Source organism: Nilaparvata lugens, chromosome X, assembly GCF_014356525.2.
Source record: "Nilaparvata lugens isolate BPH chromosome X, ASM1435652v1, whole genome shotgun sequence".
Lineage (NCBI taxonomy): Eukaryota > Metazoa > Arthropoda > Insecta > Hemiptera > Delphacidae > Nilaparvata > Nilaparvata lugens.
In genome coordinates, this window is record NC_052518.1 from 34,314,593 (window position 1) to 34,334,350 (window position 19,758).

The 19,758-nt window shown below is 38.7% G+C and overlaps 1 protein-coding gene across 1 annotated transcript; it reads right to left on the reverse strand.

The window, feature by feature from the left end:
• Positions 1–1,658: 1,658 nt before the first annotated feature.
• On the reverse strand, positions 1,659–9,657 carry LOC120354554. Its single transcript, XM_039441897.1, has 3 exons — positions 8,799–9,657; positions 8,683–8,738; positions 1,659–1,688 (listed from the first exon to the last, which is right to left on the reverse strand). Exons 1-3 carry the CDS (start codon positions 9,655–9,657, stop codon positions 1,659–1,661), a joined length of 945 nt encoding a protein of 314 aa, XP_039297831.1.
• Between the last annotated feature and the right edge of the window lie 10,101 nt (positions 9,658–19,758).

The window sequence follows — 19,758 nt, forward strand, 5'->3', positions numbered from 1 at the left end:
ATCTGTCAATTCATTAATTGATTTAAGCAGACAAATGTAAGCTCAATATATTCATTATTATTATTCAAATGAGGAATAAAATTTTGCTAACCCTTGAAAATATCTCCCATTCTAGGATATCAAAGAAGGTATGCTCACATGTCTCATGCATGAACCGTTCATTCACAAGCTAAACCTCTACTCATTCTCTCCATCAGTTCTCGAAAACTCTCATATCACAGATAATCCATGACATTTCTTATTGAATTTTCGAAACCATGACATATATTGAAATCAATTGACAATCATTATAGATTCAATTAAAGTAGAATAATTGTCTTCTGAATTACTTTCTCAAAAGGTTTCTCTATGATGCATATATTATACAATTACTGAAAAATTGAAAGAGAGCTGATGTGAAGGTAAAATTGAGACTAATCAACCGGTCACCCATTGACCAATCGCACGTCTCCTTGATTTTTGAGTCGTGGACTACTAATTAAGCTACTCCTACGTCAATTTCATGTTATTGCAATGAGAAGTGTATTCAACGATGAGAATATGCAATAAAAGGTTTATTTATTCATTCCAAGAACGACTGAACTATTAAGTTTCAATTCGATTCACAGGTTCAGCTGGAAAGCGGGGCTGAGAATTTAGACAGTTTTTCACTAATTTTCTTTGCGATTCTAAATCTGAGTTTCCAAATCCAAATATAATAAATGTTGGGTTTGTGAAAATTTTACGCAAAATTTCTTTGACGATTAATAACACGATTCAAATACAGTAGACCTAGTTCTCATAGTATCCTCTTGTTTTTATACAGTAATCATAATAAAACCATGTGAGTAGGACATTTTTCTTTTTCATCTAGACAGAGATTTTCGCAACCGTAAAAGCTACTATTTAGATTGAGCATTTCAAGTAGGTAAGCAGTTTAAAACTTGAAATCAGTTTAAAATATAATATCAAGTAGATTGAATATAGTTTGAGAATCTTTATTGATGGATATTACTGCAAAGAAAGTATGTTAAGATAGAATGAAGCTGAACGAGCCTATTTTTTTCAGCCGGTGATACATAAGACGGAGTACCCTGGCCAAATTAATAAGATGAGCGGGCCGGGCCTATAATAGAATGATTCCTATTACTCCAGTACTGAATCATAGTTGGTACCTATAAAAAAGTTTTTTATCTCAGAAGCATAGCTATTACAATAATGAAGAATTTGATATTTAATGGAAACGACTTGATACTTTACTGTCAAAACCACTCATTTTTTAAAGGAAAAAAAAGAAGAGATACTAGTTTCGGTTGTTACACCATTATCAATTTCTAGTAAACTGAAAGCTACTAGAGTTGTTGGAAAATTTCAGACAATAATACCCTGAATAAAGCAATTTGAGACTTGAACAAAATATCCACGTTACCAAATTATGCAACCTTTTCATCAAGTCCATATGACTTGTTATAATATATTAAAGGGACAAGCCTCCTCGCTTCATAGAATGAGTTGTCAAATTGAGTACTCAAAAACATATGCACTTGCACGAGAGTTCTCGGAATTTAGCACAATTTGACAAAGCAGATATCTTATCCAAATCTAAACTAGTTCTATTCCCGTTATAGTTATACTCATTACTGAATAGACAAGAGCACGGATATAAAAATGTAAATGATTTATTGAATTTGAACAAAGTGGATGATAGACTTTTCATTTATAATATTTTGAAGCTATGTAAATCCAAGTAGTTGTTTAGTGTTCTTCAAGATACTTTCCACTGTAGGCTTTGTCTTTCGAGAATCCATAAGGATTGAAATCAGTCTTAAAATTATACTGTTTTAGACAATTAGGCCTACATTGGTAACGATCATTCTGGGATCCTTCTCTTTTCCCTCTTCTCCAATCTAAAATATCTCTGTAATTACTGCAACAATAATTGAGATGGAAGTTAGGATAAGATAAGAGCCGCGAAAGTGCTCAGTCATGATCACAGAATTAATAATAGCAGAGTAATAATTATAAGAGTTTTCTCTGGTCATGATGTAGAAGTCGCAGTCGCAAACGCAGTCTTCAGACAAAAGCACCATCAATCGTTATCTATATTTTTTGATCTCGGAAGAAGGGAGTTCCGCGTCATTGGGAAGGGTTGATTCGATGAGGAGGTGAGAGGGAGAGGGAGAGCCCTCGTCGTTTGTCAAGCACTGATGACATTTATGTATCTCCGAGGGTGAATCGCGATTTATTGCAGCTTTCTCTAAACAAGTCAGCATGCCGCTCACTTGTATCTCCCAAAGAACTATTCTGTTGCACTCTGTTTATTGCAAAGCCAATCTAGGGGTGCAAGTAGAGTGACTAGCTCTACTAGTATATATATATATACTATGCTCAATAGCATCAGAAGCTTAACAAGACGGAGCGTGATTGAGGAAATTGGAAACCAAATCGTAGATGCATTTACAGGAAAATTGATAAGCACAGTAGATCCTACTCCGACTAATGACCAGGGGTCAGTCTTCTAACTAGGTGCTCTCAACTTTTTAGCTCCAGATAAACGCGATTGAGCTTATGGGGCACACTAATACTATAATAATACGATACAATACAATAATACACAGTTGGACAATGAAGTATGGGGAGTTTGGAATAACAGTTACACACTTGTTTCTGAACGAAACTCAACAAATTGTTTTTCTAGTGTGTAAATTTTTATAATTGGAGAAGAGAATATATTGTAATTCTTGATCACTTACGAAGAGTAGCATCTCTTACTCCTGCAGACGTTGTCTTTATCCACTAACGTTTCTTATACGTCAGATAAAGCAAGATTACATCATAGAGAAAATATAGCATAAGAAGATATCCCATGGAATGGGGTGTTTATGTTCCAAATTTCACTGTTAACTAAAGCTGATAGTACAATTAGTTCTTTTTCGTGTAGCTATGCGACGCTAGTAGTCTTTCATACTTTATCGTTAATACACTCTCACCCGGCCAAAACAGTAATAATCGACAGTAGTCAAAAGTTATTAGCGTGAGGCTTGGATTGTGGGGAGTCCCATAGGATAGTCAACAGTAATCGCCTTGAGATAACAAGAAATCGGATCGAAATTTCGGACATAAACGACCTATATACCATGTGATATCTTCTCATGCTATCTTTTCTCTATGGTTATATCTTGTTTGACACTCCGCCATCAATATCTCCTTTGAGATTTCTGTTCGTAGTGGCTGTATTTGTAGCGATGGCGAATAATTGACTGTTTCGTGAGACATTAGCCTACTCGAGACCTCATTATTAGATCTCACGTTTTGTGAGAAAACACCACTCTGAATTCAGATATTTATTTAGTGTTGCGTTAATAATTAACGTGATTAATTTTCTACCACAATTGGGAAGATGACATATTAGGAGGAAGACGTCATACATCAAGAAATGCTATGGCATTTCCAAGGTAGACCTTCCCTGGACTTCGTTTAGAGTCCCTGCATACTTTTGCGTGGAGATGTGGAGTGGCCTCTTCGGCTACTGGACGTGTTACCTTGACTATCACTTTCCTTGTCCTAGTACCGCAGCTAAGCATTTCTGCCTTAGGTAAGGTAAGTATTACCTTTCTACCTTAGGTAAGGAGAGTATTGCTTTCACAAAACACATCATTTTGTAGATAAGAAAGAGTTTTTTTATGAAAAGAGCTTCCATTTCTGAGCGGAACAAAGAGAGGTGATAAGCAAAAACGACACTCAAAGTTTTCTGAATATTTGCCTATTATAAATTTTGACATTATAATATTGGTAACAACATTGATAGAATGAATGTATTCTTGGAAGCTGAATTATGGCACGTGGTTGTTTTCACAGAACATGGTCTTAAAGAAAATGAAATATATCAATTAGAATTTGAAGGATACAACATGAATTCATGTGTATGTAGAATTTCACACAAGAGTAGTGGTGTTTGTATCCTGTCGAAAAATACGATTGAAGCATTCAAGCTCTCTTATTTGGAAATATATTCAATTGAAATGGATATCAAGATTACTGGAGTGGTAATTGGGGAAGGAAGAGAAGCTTGTGATTGTTGGAGTATAAAGATCACTAAACGAATTGTGGAGTAATTCCTGTGGTCAAATGGAAAATGTTTTGTATGATTCAATATAATTTTTGATGAAAATAATATAATTTCGGGTGATTTCAATTTGGATCTTTATATGAAGAGTCACAAGAGTGATATGTTTAGAAACTTTTGCACAGCAAATAATCTAGACATAAGATAAATGAGTTCATTAGGATTACAGAATACTACAAAACCATAATTGACAACATTATAACGAATATAAAATACATTGAAGTTGCAGTGAAGAGCTCGGAACTATCTGCACACACTCCAGTACATAAAGGTGATGAGTGATGATCAATATGAGAGAAGAAATAAACAATATGTATGAGAAATAAGAGATATTACAAATAGCAATCTGAATTGTCTCAATAATAAAATTGTATGATAAAATTGAGCCTAAAGATAAGTATTCAGAATTCGCTGAAACTCTTGACTGTTATTAAAATGTTTGATGTGCAGTAAAGAGAGTTGAAGAAAATGGTGTACAAAATAAAGATAAATGGATCACAGAGGGTATTTTGAAATTGCGGAATGATGTGATATATGCTTTCAAACTATTATCACAAAATAGAGATGAAAAAAGTGAGACAGAATACGGTACATTAGTTTGAAAATGTAAATGATATAAATGTGGTAATCAATCATATAAAGGTAGGGTTTATTATGAAAATGAGGTAAAAAGAGCCAAAAGCAATTTTGATGTACATTCTTTGAATGCGTCAAAAAACCTGAATAAGTCAGTATGGAAGATCATTAATGAGGAGAAATGTGGTTCAGAGGAAAATAGTGATAACAAATACATTGAAGAAACGATAACAAAGGAAGGCATAATGTTGAAAGGTAGGAGCGAAGTCGCAATTACTTGATCAAGTTTTTTTCAGGAAGTTGGATTGAGAATTGGGAATTAAAATTTGATAATTCGATTGACTCAAGTCCTGTTGAAAAAATGTTTGCTGCTCTTCTCACTGAGGTTAAAGTTGGCAATATCATAGATTTAGCTTAAAAAGTAAAAGGTCAACTGGTCCTGATGGAATTTCTACTGCAGTGATCAATAATATTGTAATATCTTAATAACTTCACTACATAGGAAATTATATTTATATTCAAAATGACAGACATTTTCTCAACCCTACATAGTTGATATCAACTTTTTCGAGGACCAATGGATAGGAAACGTACATATATGTACGGAAACGTACACAGATTCAGCTAGGATCTAAATATTTTTTGTAGAGTGTTTAAAAATTTTGCCAGTGATGCGACCAGAATCGGCTTTATCCAGCGTTTTTCTGAAGATTGAATCGAGTCTGACAGTCTGCATTTTACTATTTGACGGGAGGAAGCAAGCTCGAAATGGAGAATGCAGGCATGCGAAGTGAGTCTGCTGATTTCAATTCTGGATAATTCATCTGGCGGTCAGTCGGGGGGCCTGCCGGCTAGTAATTTATAGAATCTTTTTGTACAAAATACAATATTAATTGAAATAAATAATGTGTATAAGCTGTGTTGGATTTTGTGTCACCCACTTCAGTGTGGGAACGGTTGTGGTAGTAGACCAACCAAACACACCTCCATTGCAGTGGCCACTGGGTGTCATTAAGCAAGTGTTTCCGGGAAGTGACGGCGAGGTTCGAGTGACGAGAGTGTTCGCCTAAAAACTGGTATTTATAAAAGACCAGTAACAAAATTGCATCCACTCCCAACTCAATAGTTGTTGTGCTTGTTGCATTTTTTTCTTTGTGTTGTTTTTTGGTGTTGGTGTTTTTTGTTCTTTTTGGCATGACTGGATTTTTTCCTTTCTGTGTTTTCTTTCAGTTTTTGTAACTTGGCTGAGAAATAGTTTTTTAATGGCGGGGGTATGGTCTGGCCAGAGCATTCGAATTGTAGCGCCAAATCCCTGACCGCAGTTCTGCCAATAGCAGTCTTGTTTGCACCAGTGCCGACCATCCAGCTGTTTTGGCTTGTCGAGAAAAAAAAAAGCCCCAGTCATTCTTGTTTCGTCCATTTTCTCTTGTCTTGTCTCGTCCCCGTTGTTGTGAAGACCGAGTTTGTATTTTTTGTCATGTAATTTCGATCGGAAATTTCTTTTAGATAATTGTTTGAGTGTAGTGTGTGTGAATTATGAGTATAACAGCGTAAATAGTTTCAAATTGAATTAATTTGAATCGGATTTGAATGTATAAAGAATCAGTTTGAGCTTTGTTCGAACATAGCCTGAAAGTTGAACACAGAATCAACGAAAGACAGCCCAGAAGCCAGACCTGTCTTATTCCCAGATTTTCATCCCACCCTGAACCTGACCAAAACACCTAATAAAGGCTTAAAAGGGCAAGTAGACAAGATTGGATTAAATCTGGTGAGTTTTTGCTCTTTTCATTGTTCATTAATGCAGAGTTTAACTGTACAAATAACCTGGCTCAAATTGAAGATTAAATTTTGCCCCTTGTTTGTATTTGATTATTTAAATAGTAAATTACAGTCCTCTAGTAGCTCTAGCCTGAGCTTTGTTCAGAACAATCACACTACCGGTTGGGTCCATCCCAGGACCCACAAAATTAAACTACTATTGAGTATTAACAAAGTTTCAACAACAACAAAACAAAATATTAAGATAAATAATTTAGATTATTTAAGATTTAAGTTGGTATAGGACAATAAATACAAAATAGGATGGAAACCAATAAGGACCAGAACTGACACTATTATTCTACTGTGACCTTCAATAAATTTCCCAAGACTTTTGCTGGATATATTTGAATTTAATATATTTTCCAAGAAGGAATAGCTGAGTTGTTCCTCTTTTACACTGTGGAAATAATTAACTGCTTCCACAATAAATCCACTTCGGGAGTTCAAATTTAACTTCTCAACTTTAACAAAATAGTTACGATACTAAAACAGTTGAAATACATCTAATCATGAGATAGCACAGCAATTAAAACTGATACATTTGATCTAAAACGGTATAACATAAATTGGCATTTCAATAAAACATTAGCAAAATAGTTAAAATAATTACAATACTATAACAGTTGAAATAGAACAGCAATTATAACCGATACTATTGATCTAAAATGGGATAACAAATATCAGCATATCAATAAAACTTCAACAAAATAGTTAAAATAATTACAATACTGTAACAGTTGAAATGCATCTATTCATGAAATAGCACGGCAATCATAACTGATGCTATCGATCCAAAACGGGATAACATATATCAGCATTTCAATAAAACTTTAAAAAAATAGTTAATATAATTACAATACTATAATAGTTGAAATGCATCTAATTATGGAATAGCATGGCAATTATAACTGATTCTATCAATCTAAAACGGGATAACATATATTAGCATTTCAATAAAACTTTAACAGCCAAACTTTCAGAAAATTACAAGAAAACAAAAACTTAATTGTGTGAAATAAATATCTTGTCTAATACTACTAGAGTAAAATTAGTGAGATCACTCAATCAAATCAATTGTTTGTTCTACAAATCATATTAGCAAATGTTGCCTTATTTCACCCTAACTTAATTCCTTATTAACTATAATTAATACCTCTAATCTTATAACTAACTTAAAACTAAATTGTCTTTCACACTCTTACATAGCTCCCTCCTCCAGAGAAGAGCTGGTCCTCCAGCTCTGGTAAGTCTGTACCTGATGTGGTCACTCAGACGTGGTCATCCTGCAGCTGAGATTCCCTCAGCTGCCTCACAATTGCCTCCACTGAGGTGTTAGGTGCACCACCAGGCGGCGTGGCCGCAGCAATGTCGTCCTTGGCAGACCCCTCAGTCCCAGTCTGGCTTCGACCTCCAAGGCCTCGGTTTAGAAGTCGTTTCATAAGGATGGTGGCCAGGAAGGTTGCCACCAGTATGCCTCCTCCAAGGATCAGCCCCCATGCTGTTCTGGAACCATTGTTCTGTTCCTGGTCCCACCTCTCCAGTTGTTGGTGGAATTCCTCAAATGGCACCTCAGTCAGTCCGGCTGGCCCTTGCCAGTATGAACCTCTCAGCATCACTTGTTGCAGCAGGTGTTGCACCTCCTTGGTGCTTGGCTGGCCTTGAGTTGTCAGGATCAAAGCAGTAGGGGCAGTCAAGATGTTTATCCACTTGTCCAGGTGCACCTCGCCCACCTGCCGGGTTGCTGGCAGCAGTTGGTAATGATTGGTGGACATCATGCAACCAGCATATGCCTTTGCCTCCCCAAGCCCATGGATTATGGTTTGTGTGACTTCTGATTTGCTGCCATGGTGACAATGTGAGTTGAGCCGTCTCTCTCCTTGGATGCTGTAGACCCAGGTCTGTCGTGGGATGTCTCATACCCAGGAATCAGGTGGAGTGCCCAGGATAGCAGTTCTGGGGCAGAGATGCAAGATGTCATCAGCCTCTCCTGGGTACAGGGCACTCGAACAGGATAGATGATGTCTCTTGAAGATGGTCAGTTCAGCTGGGCAGATGGTCGGTTCTCCTGAAGAACACCTGGCCAGGTATTCAGTGTCTGGTTCGGCATACCGCTGCTGGTCCTCACTCAGCAGTAACAATTCTCCATCCAGATGGAACCGGGTTGCCAAATTGGTCACAGGATCATGAACTGGTAGAGCATGCACGCGAAACAAGGTAAAGCGTTTACCCACTGCTGTTAAAGGAAGATCTACAAACACTTTGATTGAACCCAAGATGGACATGGTTCAAGTCTGTGCAGCCTGGTAGTATGGGTAAGCCTCCTCTGCACCCGCGATTAGCCCCAGTTCCTGTTGTAAACTTGAGCAAACCCTCACAAGCAAAGCTCTCATCTCTGATGGAGATATCAAGCCAACACTTAATTTACCCTGTGACACCTTTTGAAGAGTGACTAACAAATTATTCAAGTCACTTAAATTTAACATAATGGCTAACTCCAAGTCCTGTAGTTTGGCTGTTACATTCACAAAAGTCTTAAGTATTACTTCACTATCACTAACCTTATGATCTATATTATCAATCCATTTTGCAAAGATTTCTGTACTCTCTTCTAGTTTCTCTGTCATTTGTTTGATGTTGGCAGAGTTCATCTCTGCTCGCCTTGTCAACTTCCTTGTCACTGTCAGCATTTCCTTCTGCAGGTGAATCACCTCCATTGTCCTCTGGTTGGTGTGTTCCAAGCTTAATCGAAGGTGGTCAACATCATCCTCTTCAGCTGTCCCAAATATTACACGTAATAATTTCCCTCCGATGTTGAAGAGTCCCCTCCTTTCTTGACTGGTTGGTAGAAGCTCCATCAAGGCCTGCCCGGCCTCCTCCAGCTGCTGCCCAGGTTGAAGCAGCCTCCTCAGGAACCCTTCATGCACCCCGAGATCGGGAATACATTTGGTTGCCTTCCACCAAGTCTGTTGGGTGTCTTTGATATGCAGGCATAGATTTGTGATTCCCTGACAAATCTCCATGATGTTGAGCGATACAATGATCCTCCAATGATCTCCCGTCAGCAGGATCTCCCCCTGCTGCACAAAATGGATGCCTAACTCCTTAGACTCAGCTCCCATAATGTGCACCAAGCCTGCAATGGAGTGCTGCATTGTTAATCTTTTACATTCTCCTCAATATTCCTCCATTCCCAGATTCCACCACTATCCAATTTATTCCTCCATAACATTGCCACCCAGGCTAACCTTTTTACCTCTTTCTTACCTCCTACAGCTGTTCTCTCTTGTTGATCATTACTTCCACTTCTCCAATTCTTTTCATTGCCTGCATTTATTTATTCTCAATTTCTTCCTTTTCTTTGACTCTCACGGTCCTGTTTACTTCATCTGCAAGCACCCCCTACTCAGTTCAGAAGTAACTTACAGAATCTATAAACAGTTAGGTGAGGGTCCGGGCCCTATTCCTTGAGGGCTAGGGTGAGTGGTGTGGCTCTTCAGCCTCTCTCTCATCCTTGGCTGGTGGGTTAAATCTAGAGGGTCATCAAAGACCTCATCTCCTTCTTCCAGACCTGCTACTTCCTCCACATCTTCTTGTAATCTTTCATCATCTTCCACCTTCTCTCCCTCCTCGAGCTTTCCCTCTTCTCCCTCTCCATCACTGCTTCATCAGTGTTGGTTGCTGTGATGACAGGGTCGTAGTTACCTCCTCCTGCTCCTCTGGTTCCTCTTCCTATTTATTTTTGACAACTACACAGGGTTTCAACTGGTTGATATGGATGATTACCTGCCATCCATCAGGTAAGAGCAACATGTAGTTCACATCTGATAATCTCTTCTTCACTTCAAATGGTCCTGTTCAAGGATGGTGGAATTTCTTGGCATTCCCGAGGGGTACCACTGGATTGTGAAAATATACATGCTGCCCTTCCTTGAAGCTTCATGGTGTGCGATTCTGGTTGGCAATCTGGATCCGCTTCTCTGCTGAGTTGATGGAATTTTGCAGGGCAATCCCATATGCTTTCTGGAGCCTTTGCTGTAGTTGTCGCAGATGACCTTCCAGGCCATTCCCTTGCAGATCCTTTGGGATGCAAAAGTCTCCAGGTAGAACCATATCCTGACCATGTTCAAGATAAAACGGAGAGTACCTCATTGCTGAGTGCACCACCAACCGATATGCCATCAGGGCATAGGGTATCCACTGGTCCCAGTCAGACCCATCCCTTTGGACAAACTGGGAGATACTATTGGTCAAGGTGCGATGAACTCTCTCCAACCTTCCATTGCTTTGGGGGTGGTATGCTGTAGTACGAAGCTTACTGATGCCTAGGAGCCTGCACGTGTGGCTCATGAGTTCTGAGTCGAGATTTCAGCCTTGGTCGGTCAGCAAGTGTTCTGGGGCCCCATGCCTGGTGATGATTGACTGAACAAAAACCCTTGCAACGGTATCTGCTGTTTGATCAGTTATTGGAATCCCTTCCGCATACCTAGTTAAATGATCTATGAAGCTTAGGAAGTACTTATTGCCATTGTTGCCATTATTGCCATTGTTTGGGTAAGGGACCCAAAATGTCCAAACTTATCTCCATAGGTCATGAGGGCTCATATGCCTTGGCTAGCGGTGCAGCTAGACAGTTGGGTGTTTTCCTTAGAGCGCAGGAATGGCACTCAGCCACATATTTCTTCATATCTCCAGTCAACCCCTTCCAGTGATAGCGTTGGTTAATATGGGCAATGGTTCTTTCGGTTCCCGGGTGTCCAGCCCAGGGGGTATCATGACACAACTCCATGACCTGTCGCTGTAGCTTCTCAGGAACAGCCAACTTCCAAGTTGCTTTATCCTGATTGTCCTGGGTATACCATACGATGTTGTCCTCATTGTATCCTTGGCCAGTGGTAAGGAGCCCTTGACACCACTTGTCTTCCTTCTGTGCAGGTTGAATTACTTCCTCACTCAATTCTTCAACTGTTGTTACCTCCATAACTTGTCTACTGAGGGCATCAGCATTGGTATGGCATTTGCCTGGCTTGTGAATCACTGTGTAGTCATATTCTGCAAGTCGCAAGGCCCACCTAGACAGCTGGGATGATGGATCCTTCAAAATGAGCATCCATCTCAAAGTGGCATGGTCAGTTATCAGGGTAAAAGTATGTCCCAGTAGGTAGGTTGGTCGCCCACACTATCTCCACTCACAATATGACCCAAGTATTTGACTTCCTTCTGGGCAAAGTGACACCTCTTCATGTTTACTTTTCAATTTGCCTGTTGCAATATTTGAAAGACATGGTCTAAGCAAACGGCATGTTCTTCAATATTTGCACTGAAGATGACCACGTCATCTAAGTATACCAGACACTCTGTTCCCTTGATGTGGGCTAACAGCTGGTCTATCATCCTGTGGGAGGTGGCAGGTGCACCCATCAGTCCAAAGGCCGTCCGCTCATACTGGAAGTGTCCATCAATGGTGGTAAACCCAGTTTTCTCCCTATCCTCTTTGGCAATGGGAATTTGGTGGTAGCAACTATGAAGATCAATAGTAGTGAAGTAGCGGCTCCTACCAAGGTTTTCCAGAGTTTTGTGGATCAAATGCAATAGATAGGCATTGGCTTTGGTGATTTCATTCAAAGCTTGGAAGTCTGTGCAGAATTGCCATTTTGGAGTTCCATCTGTGGTCCTCTTCCTGACCAGTACTACTGGTGTAGACCATGGGCTGGAGGAAGGAGTGATTATCCCCTTGTTGAGCATGTCTGCTAGATGCTCCTCCACTACCGGACGCAGATGGAAAGGCACCTGGTAGGGGTGCCTTTGATGTTCCACCCCTCCTTACCTGGTTCCTCAAACAGTTCCAGGTGACTTCTCTTAGGGACTTCTACAAGGCCTACCTGTACCACTTCTTGCTCCACATCTTCCTTATTATCTACTAAACAGGCCATTCCCAGAAGCTGACATCTGTCCACTGTCACAGGAGCTGCTGTGAGATTAATTACTTTCACTGGTATCATCCCTCCATTGATGATGTTCAGGCTTCGTGCCACTTGCAGTCCAGCTTGTGGTTGGCTAGTTGGTTCCACCAAAACTACTGACCCTTGTCTACCTTCAACAGAGGCCTTCAACACCGGCTCACAATAGGGTGGGACAACCCTATTCTCTAATGCCACCACATCAGGGGTTGGATCATGCTTGTCCTCATCTCCAGGTTCTGTCCAAATAGTCAATGTTTGTTGGTTTTTCAGGTTGGCTGATGATTTGTTCGTGTTGACTGATTTCATAAGTGGAATGACCACCCCCCCCCCCACAGGTTCCATTTTGACCATCCAGGACTGGTCCCAGCTTCTGATAAAGGTCCCAGCCTATGAGTCCATCCCTCCAAGTATCAATTGTTGCAATAATGAAGGTATGCCTCCCTTTCACATGTGCAATTTCCACATCTAGAGTCTGAGCACCTTGTACACCAAGCAGGGCTCCTGTTACTCCTTTTGCCACCACCCGGGCTGGCTGAAGGGGTACATGTGGAATAGGTTCCCAGAGAATGGAGATTTTAGCCCCAGAATCCACAAGCAGAAACTTAGTGATGCCATCACCAAATTGGAACTGAATTGTTGGATTCTGACCACTCTGGTTCACACTAGGTATCCAAATCTCTTGTGATCCTTCTCTCACTGGCTTGACGTTGGACCACTGGTCAAGCCTCTCCCATTTGGGGATGACTCCTTCTGTTTACGGGTTGTGGTTGGTTGACTTCCCACATTGACTTGATCGGATGGTGCCAATCTCTGCTGAGAGCAGTTGAAGGCTAGGTGGTTCCGATCTCCACACACAAAGCAAAATCGTCCTGAGTGTTGGACATCTCCACTGAGCTGCTGTTGACCACCTCGCTGCCTCGCATCTTGATTCCTGAATTGGCTGTTGTTGGAGCTTCAGCATTCACGGACGAAGTGACCAGGCTTCCCACATGCATAACAAGTTGGTCTTCTCTCAAACTGCTGGGCTGCTCCAACCTGCCCTACTGTCTTCTCATATGTATCCGCCCCTAGTCCATCATGATTGACTTGAAAGATCTTGGATAGGGGATTGCTAGATCCACTGATGTTCTCCATCCTTTCCACAATTTTAACAGCATCCTCAAAATCAGAGCAACTTCAACTTCAGCATGGTGGCCACCTGGGCACGAAGTCCGCGGACAAATGAGGTGAGTACAGTCTGATCCATCTGTGAGCCGGACAACTCCATTTGTTCCCGACTGGCAGCTGTTGGTTGTGCCTTTTGTCCCAATGTCCAGCATTGGTCTGCGAAGGCACGTGCAGTCTCCCCAGGCTGTAGAGTGGTTCTCATGAGTTCCAGCATATGATGCTGTGGGTCTTGGGATTGGCCAAACCGCTGATGCAACACCTTCTCGAAGTCTCCAAATCTAGCTGTGGTCTCGAAGAGTTAAGGGTGCGAGTGCAAACAGGCTGCTGCCGGGCCAGTCACCTTCAGCCTGCAGATAAATTTCTGGGCAGCCTCATCCCAGTTGCCAGTTTCTGCCACTAGGTTGATGTTTTTTAGAGACTCCTCTACTGATGGGCCAGTGCCATCTCCGGTGAATGTTTTGATCAGCGACTGCAGCCCCAGATTCTTCTTCACCCTTGGTTGGCTGGTTTATTGACTCGTACTCTGGGCCTGTTGTTCTCTGAGAGCAGCTAATTCTATGGCGGCTTGTTTCTGTTGTTCTGCTAAGATATTCCTCTCTGTCACCAACTGGGCCACCCTCTCATGGAGCTCTTCCATGGCTTGTTCCCTTCTCAGTGGCCATTGTTGCAGCCACCCCACACCTGACACCAAATTATGTAACCGAATACTGGTGGGGTGGACAGCAGAGAAACACCAAAAATTAAGTCACATTTATTATAATCTACACCCTTCCTGCGGGGCAATACTTCCTTAAATCTAAAACTCACTAACTAAACCACAAAGTAATGATTCACTTGAAATTAGATCAAGTAAACAAATCAATTGAAGATAAATGAAAAAATTTTAAGTTCTCCAACAAAAAAAAAAAAAAAATTATGTTAGTTCAATATAAGGTCAAAGAACTGCCAAGGTACAAGGAGACCTCTTCCCCTTTAGAAGGGGACAGAATGGGCAGAATTACACTACCGGTTGGGTCCATCCCAGGACCCACAAAATTAAACTACTATTGAGTATTAAAAAAGTTTCAACAACAACAAAACAAAATATTAAGAAAAATAATTTAAATTATTTCAGATTTAAGTTGGTATAGGACAATAAATACAAAATAGGATGGAAACCAATAAGGACCAGAACTGACACTATAATTCTACTGTGACCTTCAATAAATTCCCAAGACTTTTGCTGGATATATTTGAATTTAATATATTTTCCAAGAAGGAATAGCTGAATTGTTCCTCTTTTACACTGTGGAACTAATTAACTGCTTCCACAATAAATCCACTTCGGGAGTTCAAATTTAACTTCTCAACTTTAACAAAATAGTTAAAATAGTTACGATACTGAAACAGTTGAAATACATCCAATCATGAAATAGCACAGCAATTAAAACCGATACATTCGATCTAAAACGGTATAACATAAATTATCATTTCAATAAAACTTTAGCAAAATAGTTAAAATAATTACAATACTATAACAGTTGAAATGCATCTAATCATGAAATAGAACAGCAATTATAACCGATACTATTGATCTAAAATGGGATAACATATATTTGCATATCAATAAAACTTTAACAAAATAGTTAAAATAATTACAATACTGTAACAGTTGAAATGCATCTAATCATGAAATAGCACGGCGATTATATCTGATACTATTGATCTAAAACGGGATAACATATATTAGCATTTCAATAAAACTTTAACAAAATAGTTAAAATAATTACAATACTATAACAGTTGAAATGCATCTAATCATGAAATAGCACAGCAATCATAACTGATACTATCAATCTAAAACGGGATAACATATATTAGCATTTCAATAAAACTTTAACAGCCAAACTTTCAGAAAATTACAAGAAAACAAAAACTTAATTGTGTGAAATAAATATCTTGTCTCCTACTACTAGAGCAAAATTAGTTAGATCGCTCAATCAAATCAATCGTTTGTTCTACAAATCATATTAGCAGATGTTGCCTTATTTCACCCTAACTTAATTCCTTATTAACTATAATCTAACCTCAAATTTAGTTCTCGAATATAATTGAATACATTCTTTTGCTAAAATAACCTAACAAATTTATACGGGAGAAGAACGTGCCGGCTGTAACTCTGAGTGTCACAGGTTACAAAGTTTAAGTTTAAAATTTAAAATAAAAATAGGTTGCTCAAGTTTTGAATAATGTTCCTCCGAAAACAGAAGAGAAAAATAGTTTTGAATTTCAGTCACTCACCCCACACCAACACAATCGCAACATCCATCTCCACTAAGGAACCCATCCTTCAATCTCGAGAGCTGCCCACTGACTAACCAAGAGCTTACCGAAATTTTCCACAGGTTGTGGAAAACTCTTGGCAACCTGGTCCGTAAGCTGGCACCCTCAAACGATTCATCAGGGAATTATCAGTCGAAAAGAAAATGAATAAGAACATTAATTTTCCTTCCGAGTGACAATTACACAGTGGGAATTTCGTCGGAATGCAACCAGGAAGACGACATTGACCGCTGAGGCAGCAGTTCTGCTGCCTACATCGGCTGATGCCGTTCAAAGTACAGCCAGCTATTGTTCTTCTTTACAATAATTAATACCTCTAATCTTATAACTAACTTAAAACTAAATTGTCTTCCGCACTCTCACATAACCATAAAAAAGTTCTCCACTCACAAAACATACAAAGATGTAATTTTTACTTGATAGCTAAAACTGTGTTACAAAGATCAACATGAATTCTCATGAGCAATTACATTTTTCAAAACGAAGTCTCAAATCTTTCTGATTGTAACTCTTGTAACTGTCCTAGTTTAAAGAGGGTTTCAGATACAAAATACTTAGGTAACAATCGTAACATAATAGATGAACTCCTTAAATTAGAAGATCATACTAAATTCTTGTGCGAGAAATTGAACTAATAAAAGTGTGTTATCATAATTAAAAACTTGGAAAAAAATTTCCGGGGGACATAGCCTATACCATAGAATATTATGTGTCCCCCGTGACCCCCCAGGATCTACGCACATGGTGATGAATACTACTATAAATCCTGAAACCTACATGAAACTCTACTAGAAACATGAAAAATATATAAGGTCATATAAAGTTTACTTTTAGGAGAGGTTTAGTTCCTCTAAGATCACTTGAAGTTCATAGGTTTCACTATCATCCGACTCAGGGTCAGTATAATTATTGTTAACTATGAATTTATTCTCATCATCACTAATGTCCTTGAAATAGATATCTAGAGGTCAATTTGTTATTTCTTGAAGTCTCTGTGCAAATTGTACATGTTGACTGCTTGAATCCAATCACTATTGCATGAAAATGTGCATTTGAAAAAAATGAAAAAAAGTTACGTTAGTCGTGACCCTTGAGTCCCAGGGACCCAAAGGCATCATTTCACGAAAACAACAAGTCACAGAGCACTAACGCTCTACATCAAGTTTAAGTGTCTACTAACATGAATTTACATGGGTCACAATATACAGTAAAGTGAACGGAAGCAAAATTATAACTAAAAAAAGGATTGCTGGGTCCCTCGGACCCAGGGTCACGACTAGAAGGTTAATATCTCAATGTGACTTATGAAAAATCAGCTGTCGTGTTGACTATTCATTGCATGCAATGACGCATGCGATTAATAACGGAAAGTAAACATAGTATTTTCTCTCGACCTTTCTCTGCTTTCAACTTGGGCTGACCTGTTGCCAGTGTGTTAAAAGAGATTAGCTTTTGATGTTAGCATATTTTTGATACACTAACCCCAACAAACATTAGCCTTTTCCACACCGACATCTTGCCGACACAGCATACAGACAGGATTTACTCTCATGGACAGTATGAGACGAGGCTGTGTTTTATAACTGAGCGAGGTCTACTGTTTAAAATGTTGTTTTACCAAAATCATCAAATATATTATAATTCAATACAATGATACATGTACAAATGTGCTGACTAGCACCGAGGTAGAATCAATTTAATGTTAAATAATTAGAACAATATATTTCAAGTTGTTAGGCTTCATTTATTCATTCAACACCTATTTTGTCATTATGGATTATCAGAACCTATTAGAATTATGTAGATACCCTTTAATGAATAAATTGAGTTCCATGTAAATGTATCTCTACCAAACTCCAAAATTACTATTTCAATGTGACTTTTAATTGTTCAGGTTAAGGACAAATTAATTCTGATACGGTACTGCAGTAAAACTTATACATAATTGATATCAATGTAAGAAAAAACGGATTATGTACTTCAAGATGAATGAAACAATATTGGAAAGACGTTATCCAACGGTATTTGGATAGAACCCTGACTGTTACTGTATGAGAGTACCACCAGTAATTTATAAGTTTTCAATTCGTCAAAAGAGTGGTCATAGATACAATAGTGTAATTAACGGTTATAATCTTCTCCTATCTATATCTTTTCTTCTTATTATTTTTCACCTTCTTCCTCTTCTTCTTCTTCTATTATCTTCTTCGACTTCTCACTTGTTCTTCTTCACCACCTGTTGTCAGTTAGATTATAACTTTCTATATACTCAGTTCAATGATTAATCAACATATAAAGCTAAATTGGTCTAATCAGTTGTTATTGTTTATTGTGTAATGTCTAATCTAGTTTTCCCTAATATTATTATTCTATGTACTTACTCCAATCCATTACTGATATCTTATTTGCAATCCATTACTAAATCGGTCAAATCAGTTGTTATTGTTTATTGTGTAATGTCTAATCTAGCTTTCCCTAATATTATCTTTCTATGTACTTAGTCCATTCCATTACTGATATCTTATTAGTAGGTGAGATCTGGGACTTTGAAGCCACTTTTTTGCTCGAAATCCCCCTCCCACCTCTCAACCCCTCTCCCAGCGCCAGCAGGTCTGTGTGTTCTTTGTCACTCTCCGGGATCCCAAAAATACGTATGGAATGCGCCCATATTGCTCGAGGTCGTCGACCTTCAGGTGACAAGACACCTCCAGCTCACGAATTCTATCGTGCAGCTGTTTGTTTTCCTCCTTCAATGCCTGAAGTTCCTCGAAAATAGACTTCATAGTCATTGATACAGCACAATGGACAGACTCTTCAATTTGCTGTCGAATAATTTGGAGGGTCTCTTCAGACAGTGATCCAGAAATAGCTGGCCCTGGCTTCGGAGCATTGACCTCATTCTCCGGCGTGCCTCTGTTCGGTCGAACCATCGTGTACCGTTAGGTGGATTTACACTTTTATAGGCTAGGCGAGAAGGTGAACTGAAAAATTAGGAATGTTTTTTCAAAATAAATGAAAAGAGTGTGAGTTAATCAAAAAATAATTACACTATTGAATTTAGCTCGAGAAACTGAATAACTTGATGTATAATATCTAGTGAATTGAACTGTATAACCCTACAAAATATCTGTTAGAAGACGGAGCCGAGCTGACACAGGTTTACTCATTCAACATAGCCAAGAGTCATAGCCATTCGACATAGCCAATTTATGTAGATGCATAACAATATGATTATTATCTATAGTTATTATATTACAAATTGCTTTTTCATATCATATACAGTTCAATAGTTATTTTCTTAGTCTATATTATATAAATTCATCTATAATTTTGCTGTATTGTAAGCAATTGTATATAAGTGTATAAGCCAGTTTATATTGTAATCTACATAAATAAAGTACTCAATCAATCAATCTATCTGATCACTTTCCACTAATATCCATATTTGATATTCAGTTCTTTCTCACATTAAATCATACTATTCCTCTTCCATTTTATGCAAATATTATTCATTATCAGTTGTATTATGTATCTTTTCTCAATTGATAACTTTCTTCAAAGATCTTTCGTTTTTCTGCTGGCTTTTTCTTCTCTTTTGCAGTTTTTAATGGATCCCTTTTCGCTCTATCTCTACCTTGAACACGATCTTCCACTACTGGATTCCATCTCTCTCTATCTCAAATTGGATTCAATTTTCCACCACTGGATTTCATCTCTCTCTGTCACCACTTGGACTCGATCTTTCCACTACTGGATTCCTACTCGCACAATCTTCACTTCAACTCGATCTTCCACTACTGGATA

Bases quoted from the DNA above. Each gene is read 5' to 3' on its own strand.
- LOC120354554 (XM_039441897.1), bottom strand. From the start codon at position 9,657: ATGCAGCACTCCATTGCAGGCTTGGTGCACATTATGGGAGCTGAGTCT. The intron at 8,739-8,798 runs AGACTTGAACCA...TTCCTTTAACAG, and splicing joins CCCATACTACCAGGCTGCAC to CAGTGGGTAAACGCTTTACC. The intron at 1,689-8,682 runs GTGACCAATTTG...ATAAATGAAAAG, and splicing joins CTCTACCAGTTCATGATCCT to TCTATCATCCACTTTGTTCA.